Source organism: Pygoscelis adeliae, unplaced genomic scaffold (assembly GCF_000699105.1).
Source record: "Pygoscelis adeliae isolate BGI_AS28 unplaced genomic scaffold, ASM69910v1 Scaffold114, whole genome shotgun sequence".
Taxonomy (NCBI): Eukaryota; Metazoa; Chordata; class Aves; order Sphenisciformes; family Spheniscidae; genus Pygoscelis; species Pygoscelis adeliae.
The window spans coordinates 2,634,850-2,647,292 of record NW_008824587.1 but is presented as its reverse complement, the minus strand read 5'-3'; the positions used below and the strand labels follow the sequence as shown (position 1 = coordinate 2,647,292).

General features: G+C 39.0%; 1 protein-coding gene across 1 annotated transcript in view; it reads left to right on the top strand.

Moving 5' to 3' along the window:
- Positions 1-12,443, top strand: part of STKLD1 (serine/threonine kinase-like domain containing 1) — a 16,574-nt gene that overhangs the window by 2,325 nt on the left and 1,806 nt on the right. Inside the window, exons 2-17 of the mRNA XM_009322159.1 lie at positions 105-200; positions 682-726; positions 2,027-2,101; positions 2,738-2,842; positions 3,052-3,122; positions 3,752-3,867; positions 4,350-4,462; positions 4,564-4,724; positions 5,183-5,313; positions 5,944-6,027; positions 7,375-7,491; positions 8,057-8,191; positions 9,117-9,245; positions 10,369-10,497; positions 11,401-11,529; positions 12,069-12,206. Of these exons, the coding sequence (XP_009320434.1) occupies positions 105-200; positions 682-726; positions 2,027-2,101; positions 2,738-2,842; positions 3,052-3,122; positions 3,752-3,867; positions 4,350-4,462; positions 4,564-4,724; positions 5,183-5,313; positions 5,944-6,027; positions 7,375-7,491; positions 8,057-8,191; positions 9,117-9,245; positions 10,369-10,497; positions 11,401-11,529; positions 12,069-12,206 (1,774 nt within the window). The remainder of the gene's footprint in view (positions 1-104; positions 201-681; positions 727-2,026; positions 2,102-2,737; positions 2,843-3,051; positions 3,123-3,751; positions 3,868-4,349; positions 4,463-4,563; positions 4,725-5,182; positions 5,314-5,943; positions 6,028-7,374; positions 7,492-8,056; positions 8,192-9,116; positions 9,246-10,368; positions 10,498-11,400; positions 11,530-12,068; positions 12,207-12,443) is intronic.

The following is a 12,443-nucleotide window of genomic DNA, read 5'->3' as shown; positions in this document are numbered from 1 at the left end:
TGCGGAGGGTGTCTGTGGGAAGGTGGTTCGAAGGACCGTTCAGCTCGGTTGCTCTACCGCTTGAAGCCGAGCAAGTGCATCAGGGTCGCCCCTCTGCCCTGCAGGTGGTGGGGCAGTTCCAGCCGGGGGCGCTGGGCACTATGCTGGTGGTTGAGTTGAAAACGGAAAAGGGGGCGGAGAAGAAATATATAATAAAGCAGGTGAGAAGGTGGTTGCCAGGAAAACAAGAGTCCGTTGGCACGTTTGTCATCTCCGTGGGCCCTTCTGATAGTAACAGAGACAAACATGTTAGGCAGCTTGGCCGCTGGGTAAGAGCAGGCTTACACCTTGCTGTGCTGCTGTTTTGGAAATCGGAGTATTCAGATCAGTTTACTAGAATATTGAGGTTAAAAGCGGGGAAATGGGAGCAGCCTATTTAGGTCCATCCAGTGTGTTTTCACCTTAGCTTACTGCTACTTTGGCAGTGCAGAAGAAGGACTGGCTAGCTGTCGCAGGCTTGTTTAAAGCTCTGTTTCTGGCCGTCTCCCAACAAGAAGACTGCTCCAAACGCTAGAGATTGGAGCTATCATTGAAAATTTATGCCAATTCATACACAATTTGCATTTCCAGTCCTCTCAGCAAGATTGTTCTGGCTTAAAGTTCGCCTGTCTCTATTACAATCTCGTCTTTTGTTTGGTGCAGGTTGAATGCATTGAAGAAAAGCAAGCAAATGAGGCCTTGAAGGAGGTATCAGTGCAGTTTTTCTTTACTACCTCACTTAGAAAGACCAAAGTCTTAGCAAAGTCTTTTCTCTACAAGGATTAACTAAGTAAATAGTCAAGATGTAAATCAGGTAGGACTATCTGAGGGGTGTTCTCCCTGCCCTCTGCTTGAGCTCAGGCCAGGATTTTGTATTAATTGTTCCTACGTTTGACTATGTGGATTGAAATGGACAGCTGTTCTCGGAGGATAGTCCTTTTTCAGGGTTCATATTTGTTTTGTGCTGAAGACAAAGAGCAAAGCTCATCCTTTTGGCCTTTAAGCTGAAGAAGAACCTTGATCTGTTTACAGTTTGTTATTAAGAACTCAATTTCTAGTTAACATATTTCATTATATGTTCATTTCTCAGAGTTGGTAACTTTTTGATGTGAATGATTTGACTGTTTTTCTTCCTTTGTTGTACTTTTTTTGTGAAAACTTGTTTCAATGCCTCGAGTAAGAAGCAACATCAGAAATACTGTTAAAATACCAAAATTTGTTTCAACAAAATACGTGAAGTAGCACATAGTGGATTAGTCTCACGGTGTCCAGCATGCATGACATCTGCAGTTGAAAATGAGTGAGAATACATGTCTGTACAGATGCTTCATCCTACTCAAGAGAGATGACCTCTTTACGTACCGAGACTGGCTTTACTGCTAAAGTTTGATCCAATTTTTCTTGTGATGTACGTGTCTGTTGAAATACACGCAGTTGTGCCAGTGGGGAGCATGGCTCTTCTTAGTTTTTCTGTTGTGTTTGCACAGCCACAAACACAACTACAGGAGAGTAAGTTGAATTCTTTATACCTTTCACATCATCAGCAAATTTGCTGAAGTAATTGGTAGTTGTTAGGGCCTTAGACGGAAACCAGCTTCAAGGAGATAAGCATCTCACTAGCGTCATATTTTCTGAGGTTCAAGCTTGCACGGGGGTTACTGGAAATAACGGCTACACTAGTAAAATCATCCTGACTTTCATATTCTAAGATGTGTTTTCAGGTTTGGATGTTAGGAACTGAAGAGGGGGGTTGATTACATATCATCTCCCTAAGATCAGTATATATCCTTGAATCTTACAAGGCTGTTACAGCATTACACTGAGGAGAGTCTGAAATATTTTCCTTAACTTGACACTTGTGCATGCAAATATATACAGAGCTTGCACATTGAAAGAATTCGATCAGACATGTGGCATGAACAAGTCAGGATATTCTTTAAGGTCCTGTTAAGTGGGAAGGACTTTGTAGCTATAGAAAGTGCTCTCTATTTTTTTTTATTCTATGCAGGCAATGGATTTACTAAAACTTCATCATTCAAACATCTGTGCTTACAAGGAATTGTTTGTGACTTGGGATAATGAGGTGAGAATGAAATAGGATTGGTTAAACTGAAACACGTGGTTAATGTTATAGGCATGTAAGCATTTTTGGAGGTTTAAATTTGGGGTCATTGGTGTGAGATGCTAAAAAAAAGGTTATTTGATTTGAAACAAGCCTGCTTTTTTAACTCCTGAATAAACATGCTGAAAAGCTGTGAAGATATATGGATTGGAGTCCATCACATGGCAGTATTGCACGCTGACTCACAGATTCGGATGTGAATCAGTGTGCAATACTGATTTTCATGCCTGCATGAAAACCCTTTTATAGGAGACTATAGGAAGCTGAAAGCCCTGACTTATTTATTTGCAGATTTTATTCAGTGCTCTGGCAAAATTTGTGTGGATTTTATGGATGTGTATTTGACCTGAATTGTCCCATATGGCTTCAGATAAGATGCTTGATAATGTTTTTTTAAGAAAACAACAGACATGCTGTATTTTTAATAAAAGAACGTAAATATTGTCTCCTCTGTGAGCGATTAATCATCTCAGAACACCTTGGTATTGGTGAACATCACACCCACCAGTTTGGCCAAGTGCTCTGTTTTATCTTTCTTACTGGATATGTTATTACCTGCAAACAATTAGACAATTTTGGTGTAATGTTTTATTACAGATATCATCTCTGTTCCTTTGTCTGGTAATGCAGCACTCGGGCCAAGGAGATCTTTCATCTGTAATCAAGGAAAAAAGGCAGAAATCGGAGAAAATAACAGACACGGTAAAAAGTACAGAAGAGGCATCTGGTTGAACTGACAGAGTCTCACTGCTTATATATTTCTTCCTCTGTATTCCCTCTTTCTCAGAGTCCTTCCCAAAATCTTCAAAGCACAGTGTTTTGCTGAAGGGTGGTTTTGGAAGCTATCTTCCAAAAGATATTTGGAAGTTACCGTGTTTATGTTATGCTTTCATGTATATTCCCCTCAACAGGTGATTATGAAGTTCCTGGGACAGATGGTGGATGCTTTGTGTTATATACACAAACAAAATATTTTCCACAGGTGAGTAGAAATCTTGTTCTCTTTGTCTGATAGGTCATTGTTCTTTGTAGTGACTGTGGGTTCAGCACAGCTGTTCACTGGGAGGCAGTGAATTTTACAGTTCGAAAGGGGGAGTAGGAGTTAGAAGTTCTGGACTTCATGTATAGATTAGTTTTCTGTGACATCTGAAGTCATCTGTTTCTTGAGTTTTGTCTAGAATTACCGTTTGAAGGAGGTGTTCTCTCTGTTGTTTTGAATGTGCTAAAATTCTAATATTAATTTTAATATTAGAATATTGACCATCTCAGTGCTTACATTTTGGTGGCTGTGATGAACAAGGTATACTTTGTGTATCTAAAATAAGAGACAACCATTGCATTCTATGCTCAGATAAATCTGTTGCAATCACAAATTTTAAAGCATTTCACAGTAAAAGAAGAAAATAATTGTATTTCAGTTGATTCACTTGTATATTTAAAAAAAAACCAAACCAAAAAACACAAAAAAAACCCCCAAACCCCTCACCACCACCCCACCCACGCTACCCCCAAAAACCCCAAACCTTCTGATGTGTAAAGATGCTGGGAACCTGTAGTTATATATCATTAGACTCTGATTTCACAGGCTGACAGAAAACATTTGTGTTGCAGAAATCTCAAGCCATCAAACATACTTGTGACTGGTGAAGCGTCCTTCATGCTTAGCGACTTCAGTACAGAAACACTTATGACAGATGAAATGAAATGGAAAATAAGAGTGGAAGAAAGTAGATATTTGTTTTACTTTTTTTTACTTTATTTTTAAAAGATTCAGTTATGGTGAATATTTTTATTCCTCAGAGAAGAATCAGCCAAAGAGGAAAAAAATATCTTCCCTCCCCGTTCTCCGCATTATACTATTTGTCTTCTAAAGTGTGAATAGGATATTCATAGGCAGTTGCCTGCAACATTAATTGTGTTCACAACTGAAAACTATGGATACGTCTGTAAGCCTCAGAACTCTGCAACAGATACAGTCGGAATCCTTTTTAGCTTGATACGTAGGCAATAACATCTTAGAAAATTGTTCAGTAGTTATAGTGTGTTTCTTAGTCTTCTGTGGCATGTCACCAGTAAAAAAGGTCGAATCTCTGCAGAATCTAAATTATTTTTAGACATAAAACAATTGCCTGCGGTTTGTGCATGTGCAAGCAAAAGCTGTGCATAGTACAATGTCAGGAACATTACCATATGATTCTTATTTCAACAGATAGCAAGTCTTGGATGGCTCCAGAAACACTTGGGTTTTCTTTTACTGAGAAATCTGACATCTGGTCTCTAGGTTGTATTCTACTTGACATGACGACTTACTTTGTACTGAATGTATGTAATAATGTTTCATTATAGATTTAAAATGTCATTGGCCCACCAGGATATCTGTAAACGAGTGTGTGAAAGCTCTTCTGATACTATACTCTTTACAGGCAGAAGCAATAACTTCATTACTGCAGGATATTAGACAGGATACCAGCCGTCTTGAGGGAGTTCTGACACTAATGCAAAATGGAGATAACAGCTCTTTGCCTTTATTTCCAATTTTATTTATGATGCTACAGATTCAGCCCAGCATGAGACCCACAGCAAAGTGAGTTCTGGATGCTTTCCCTTTATTATTTTTTGTCCTAAACCCCACCTACCTTCACAAGGACGGGAATGTTAGCTACTGTTTGAAAGAGATTGAGTCAAGGTGGCTGATCTTACTGCCTCGACCAATTGAGTAATTAAAAATGTCAAAGACCTGGTGTTCATTCAGAAGTGGGCACTCTGATATGCATAGGTGTCCTTTTTTTGAAGATTACATTATAAAATCATGTTACACGGAATTTTACAAGCCATTAACTTGAAGCCTAAGCATGGCTTGCACAATGTAAGCTCTTTCATTAGCTGTTTGAAGTAAATTGTCTAAGTTCTATCAAAAATAATCCAGTTTTCAAAGAAGTATTGTTAGCTTTTTATATCAAAATGAAACAAAGCCTGTAGAATTTTTTTTGTAACTTACCAGTTCTAACTTATTGGTGCTGCTTCTGTCTCTCGTAATTCTAGGGATCTGACTGATGTTCCATTTATTAGGGAATGCCTGACTCTTGCTGGTGCTTCTTTAGTAAATCTGAAAAAGTCTTTGCCTCCCAAAATAATAGATGTGCTCCTTGAGGGAGGAATCGAAAGTGTTCTAGGTAATAAGGAAAACAAAATTAATGTAATGGTGATTTTCATAGGAAATAAACCCATGTGTTTTCCATTTTCTGCTTGAGAATGAATTATTGGACATTCATTTTACTTGAAATAAAATGGGATGCTATTTGGAGGAAGGATCACTATATAGCCTTTTCTATAACCTCATAAGATTACCAGCCATACCTACTGCACAAGTTAAATGGGGTCAGAGGTCATTCCTCAGAAAATTGGAGAGCCCTTATTTTGTCTGCATTCTAACATGTTTGCTGATTTATGCCAACAAAGGATCTGCTCCATTATTTACCTTCTAAGTAAGGAAGATAGGATCTTAATCTGAAAAGGCTATTGGAATAACGCATTTAAAGCCCCTATCCCTGCTCTGATTTAATATTCTAACAGGCCCCCAAAATATATAATGCCAAATACACAGATTATACAGGTGAATCATAACACTTTGTAATATTTAAATGCTTGATGTGTTAGGGGAAAAGTTTTTCTCTTTTCAACAATGACAAATTGCATTATTTTAATTTATATGAATGCACATCTTGCACAAAATAGAGAAAATTTGAGTGCTTTTTATAAGTGTTTGTATCAAATGGTTAGAAGAATTTTCTTCGTTTACATAGAATTCATGCAGGCTTTCTGGGATATAGAAGAAGCACAGGCTAAAGCTATTCAGCACCTTGCCAGCTTTGTAAGAGATAAAAGTGGTAAGGCACTATTTTATTAATGTATTTATTCTGCTCTTTCCTTACATTTTGAGGTAGTAGGAAGAGGGGAAAAAATTCTCATGACAATAAATGAGAATGAAATTGCTCTCTTCCTATTTCTCATTTTTGGAACACACTGGAATAGGCCGCGAGTTGATGTGAGTGTGTTGGTACTTGTTTTGTGAATGCTTTTGTCAAACAGCAGAGGTGTTTTACTGCATAAGAAAAAATGGGCACTGGAAAAAAACTTAGTGATATTTTAATTGGCAACCAAGGTGAATTGGCAAACTGACATCTGAGGAAGGTAATTCATATCAGTGCTGGGGCAACTTGGGGGTAATGCCTAGGGCTGTAAGACTGATAGAGCAAAAGGAAGCTACACGTCTCTAGTAAAGCTGTGTGAGTGAAGACTGTGTATTTTCTCCCAGCATCAGCACATTTTTCAGATTAATCTTTCGGATCAAGACAAATATTTTCAAAGCACTGTGTTAACTCAGTTATAAAATGCGCTGTCATTTGATAGTGATAGCATTTTAATGCTGGCATTGGCTTATGATGTTAAAACACAGGGGTGTTCATATCTGTAATCGATAAGGAAAAAGAATAATTTGGTTTTTTTCCTTAGAGTTACCTATATCTTCAACTCTGTTACTGAAGAAATCTTTACTCAGTCTTACAGCAGGCTTTGGTTATAAATAAAAAAATGAATGGATCTTCGTGATTCTCATTCAATCCTATTGACAGCAATGCAAGGCTGTGCACACGTCTGACTTGTTTGGCACTTCTGCCCCATGGCTTCCCATGACTGATGCTCACATCTTTGAAGGTGCTCAAGATGGATCCCTAAAAACCATCCAGTTTTTCCTCAGCATTTTATCATATATTTGTGGATACACTGAATAGGCGTATTAGCGATTCCAAAAGCTCAAAGTCTTCCTAGAACTAGGAGACCTGGTGAAATACTTTCCTCCACAGGTTCTGAAAAGCATGGGTTTGGGTTTATTTATGCACAATGTTCTACCCCACAACTTGCTACATGACCAGTGAACAATGCCAGTGTGACTTAATGAGGAATGTGCTGGCTACACTTAGCTTGCGTAGCCTTGCAAGCTGTCTCTAGTTAAGAGACACTTCCCATAGAGACTACAAAATTCACTCTGTATTGTTCCACCTATACTTGCATTTTGTTCTCTTTGATTCAAGAATGTTGTTCTGCCATATCACATCGTCCATAGGGACTCAAATATATTTGAAACTGGAACTCTGGTGTTTTGGAGTCTAGATACCCACTGAGTGTTCTAAGCTGTGTAACTGAATGCTGGCTCAAATAACTTCTTTTCCCCACAGCTTTGCCCTATCTGCTAACGTTCACAGAATTGATTATTTTCGCCATGAAGACTCATGTAGATTCTCTCGAGTTACAAGTAGATGGTTGCAGTCTATTGCTTGAAATTCTTAGTCAAGGTACAGTTATGAGACTTCCAACTGATGCTGGGTAATACAGCCTGTCTCTTGTAAAGTTAGATGTAGCAGATAAGGTTTGAAATGGGTTCAGTAATGATTTTGGGGAATAAATTTAATAGAGGAATTTAACCAGCTTTAATAAGAGTCTGGATTCTCATGGACTTTCTTCAGGACTGGCATATGTGAGTTCTGTGTTGGTCTTAATTTTAAATACAGGCTACTGATGTTTGTTTTTGTGTTACGTAGAGTGTTACTGCATTGCATGAATAAGAGACTCTCAGTGTTCTGGTATTTGAATTTCAAACCATAAAAGTGTTTTTTAGTCTCTTGTGTGATCCCTGCTGTCACTTTCTTGGCAGTTTACCCCAGTAACACCTGATAATGATACAAGCTTGAAAATAGTAAGAATAGTGTTTCAGAAAAAGAAAATTTAAAGTACCTTTCGGATATGTTATGTGAAGAAATGCTGTTAATTGAGTGTTTTACTTATGCTGACAGCAGGGCGTTCAGACTTCATTCAAAGCCACTGAAATCTTTGTTCTGTTCAAATGTTTACTTTTGACAGCTCTAGAACAGGATGTGGTGATGGCCCTGGATGAGAATGTGACCGGTTCTCTGTTAGAGACAGTGAGAAAACACTCTGAAAATGAAGAGTTACTTTCATTGGTCTGCACGTTATTGATGATGATTTCAGCCAGTGGTGGGTCACCTTGTTCATTTTTGGGGAATATTCTTGTGTTTCTACTTCTATCATCTAATACAAGATACAATGCAGAACTCATGACTGAGAGATGTGGATGTCTGTAGGTATTAGTTTAATAGTGGTAATATTGGTAAGATAACACTCCTGAAAGTATGAGATACACTTCTGAGGCTTCAGGTACTTACAGAATTGTATCTATTAGAGTGGTCCTGTATTTCATCTTGTTTTGGAAACAAGTACAAACTGTGCAAATAGTAGTGCTTGGGAAAATGAGGGCGTACGACCTGAATTCTATTTTTGGTTGTGCCATGGTGAATTGAAACCACTCTACCTAATTTCTCTACTTTGGTTTTTCTCCTGAGATTGTCATTGCTAAATATTTATAGTATTTTTTACTTGTTTTCAGTGCCAGTTCAACAGTCCACAGAAGACTGTTTTTATAAATGGTTACAGAAGGATTTAGCAGCAAGGGGATAATCTTAAAAAAAACAAACAAACAAAAAAACCCCCAGAAAACAGTACAAAGTGTCATGTACAAATAAACTTACCATTTAAGACCAAACTGTTTTTATACAGTGTTTCCTAATTCTGAAGCTGAGGTAGCTTGAATTGCTAAATTGCAAACGTTTGAAAAATAGTAATTTATGCCCTCTCAGTTCCTTTTCTGCTCTGTAAATTTCAGATCTGTAAGGAAAAAGGATGGCCAAACGTCCATTTGAAAAGGGTCACTTGTGCTAAACACTATGCTTAAGTGGATCTTGTTAAAGAATTCGGTCTGTTCTCTTGCTTTCTTTTGTCCAGCTGATGGCATCATGTTACTGGTTTGTTAGCACTGTTTAAATATGGTTAGTAGTGCTGTCTGTTGCGAGGACAGTGAGGGGGACAAAAATAGAAGATTCTATAGAATTTCTGTGTTTTTTAGAAGTTACTGCAGAGAACCTAAGGAAAGTTGGAGTAATTCCAGACCTTCTGTCAATTTTAAGAAATTTTCTTCATAATGAAAAGATCTGCCTCTCTTGCTGCGGAGTTCTCTGGAGCTTGGCTGCGAGTGGTAGGTAGAACACAGCAAGTATTGTGCCTAGACTCACGTGGCTGAAAGGCAGCAGGGGTTGTGCCTAATCGAGCTCAGGCATTCCTGTTGCTGGGACTGGATTTTTCTTCTTTCTCCCATTCTGGAGAGATGTCTCCATAGCACTACTAGAATAACTTTAAGTGATCCAGAGTTAAATGAGAGAAAACAATGCAGACTTTTTAGCAACCCTTTTTGTGATAAGGTGTCAAAGTAAAATCTTTACTGTTTAGGCCAAGATACGGCTTATGAGCAGGCTGTCAGAAATGAAAGGGTACACGCAGTTTCTGGTTTGTCAGTTGTGGTTTTGCTCTGCTCTTAGCAGAGGGACTGCAGTGCAAACAGCATATTAGATTAGGTATCAGAATAGCATTTGGAATTAATAGCATCCTATTTCTTTGCATCACGCTTCTCTTGGCAGCACTGTGCTAAATCTCGAGTTGGACATCTCCTAGAGACTTGCTTTTCCAAAAGAAATGTGATTGGCCAGGTGGCAAGTGAACTTTTCCCATTCCCTTAGAACTAAACCAGCGTCATCCCAGAGTGCTGGAGAGCCATGGGTGATTGCTTGAGCTGACTCCTTATGAGACCACGCTGGGAGTTTTTTAGGGGATTTGTTACTGTGACATGTTCTTGTATAGGTGTGTGGTGTTCTAATCACCAAGGAAGGCTGAAAGCACAGTGTGCGCACAATTGGACTTGGTGTGTTTTATTCCCTCTGTGCAATGAACCACCCATTTGATTTATGTGACCAGCTAAATATCTATCCTGCAGACCATATTCTGTCAAAAAGGTGGGTTTTTTGGAGGTTTCTTGCTGTGATCCCCATGTATAATTTAAATGGCAAAGAAAACTAGTTCCTGGGGAAGTTCAGCTTTCTGCAATAAACATTACTATTTATTAGTCCTGTAAAATACTATTTGGTTTTGGACACTTTAAATTCCTTCCCTCTGCTGTTGTCCATACTAAAATAATGTTGCATTACTCCAATGCCATCACCCATTAAGGTTTTACTGATATAATTTGACATACAATGTGCTTATGATATTATTACTTGATTAAATAACTCTGCTTAATGCATTTCCGTTTTGTTATGGTAATTCAGAGAATAATGTAGACCAAGCATTGCTGAAAAGTGCTGTCCCTGTTACCTCTGCGGTCCTTCAAGAGCACCTCCAGAATGGAACAGTCACGGAGTCTGCTTGCTCAGCTCTGTGGGCATTGTCACTCCAAGGTGTGTTTTCCCAGCTGCCTTGTCCCTTGTGCACAGAAAAGGCTGGTATGCCAAACGCTCTGTCTGTCAGCGGTGATCCTTGAAATACAGGCTGCTTGGCCTCAGCAGGCTCTGCAGATGGCAGCAGAGTTAGGAACTTGCATCCTCTCTTAACCAGTCGTCCATGCACTTGCTCTCTAACACTCCCTAATGAAGCTATTTTTGATGAGCTGTAGCAATTATATAACGAGATACTGCTGATGGTACTGTAACGATAGGCAGCTACAGGAACCTTGTTGTGCAGAGCATTCTCTGGCTTCTCTCTTAAGACCAAGAATCCCATTTGTGTTACTCCTTTGAACGCAGCATTAGTGTTGCGCAGCATGGGCTGGGAGGTTTGTTTTTTATGCCATTTGCTTTGTAAATTGGGAACAGTATTTCAGATTAAAAAATAAAATGCATATCTGTCATTATCATGTGTGCTAAGAAACGCATCCTTGCAGTACTACTGTCTTACTTCTTCCTCATGCAAGAATATTGCCATGTTTACCGCCCTGCGCTTACGCCATCATTCCACTAGGAAGAGCTGAGTGAAATGCCCTAAGCAATCTCATTTCTAGTACCTGCCAGCAGAATGAGTATTCAGGACTCTCCATTCCTTTTGGCTTGGAGAATGAAAGGAAATCTTGACATAGAAAATGTATCAGAAATTTCTCCTAGACCTCTGGGTCAACTCATGATCTTTATTGGGCCTTTTTTACTGCAGTACAGGTTTTCACATGCTTTCTTTGTAACTTTTATCGCATAATTAAAAAGTCATTTCAGAAACAGGAGGCAGAAGTTGAAATGCTGATGAGTGTGTTAAAGGCTTTTGAGTATATTGAAGTTTTGCGATTTTATGTGTGTGTTTTTTTTTTTTTAAAGGTTGCTTAACTGAAAATGAGTATGAGCCCACAACAGCACTTCTGCTGGATGCGCTCAGGATGAACCCAGAAAGACCACTGCTGGTGAAGAACACCTGCCTGGCATTAGCAAGCCTTCTAAGGCTATCTGGTAACATTCACAATTCTTTTTTTATTAATTGCAAATCAGGTCAGAAGTGGATGTTTCTGTATAGTTCAAGAGCTCATAGTGAGATTGGGATTGGCATCTGCTCTCCCAAGTTAATTTTTTCTTGCAGGACTGGAAGAGGAAATAGTGAAACTGGAGGTGCGAATTTTTTTCTTCCCAGAGACCCAGCGTGCATGTATGAGAAGTATTAGATCAGCACAATCTGATCTGTTAGTAACTTGAGAGTGTTTTCTTACTTATTTTACGATGAAGTTGTTTCAACTGTGTAAATGGGTAGGGCTCAATCAATGTGAAAACTGTGAAAATATCACTTCTGCCATGCATGACAGTGTCGGCTGCATATATGGTCTTCTACTTGTTGCCCAGATATGCTTCAGACTAGCTTTTAGGAAGGCTGAAAATAATGGACGTGACTTCCTGGAAAAGTATTACATGTGTGCTAGCTGGAGTGGGGGGCTGGAAAGCAGATAATGCAGTCTGCAGCTACCAATTAGCCCAGCAGTGTTTTGTCTCCCTTTCAGAAATATCGGCTTTGAGATTTATAACAGATTCAAAAGGCAGTGGAATAAACCTGATCAAAGATGCCTACTGCCTTCACTACGATGATCCAGCAGTGGTGGAAAGTATCTGTGTGCTGATTAACGAGATGGCTCAGTATGGTGAGATGGTGGTGGTGTTTGTCAAGTCTCTTCCTCTCCCCCACCCCCAGAAGATTAATAAAGAAAAGTGTAACAGCAGCTGCCCAGGGACAGGGTCGTTGCTCTCAGGAAAGACTTACTGTATATTTGAGAAAGGAGGATGAATTGAAACAGAGTTCATCCCACTTGTTCTTGAGTAATTATTAAATGCCCCTCTGATGGTATAAAGTTATAACTTCATCTTGCCTTCTGTTTGTG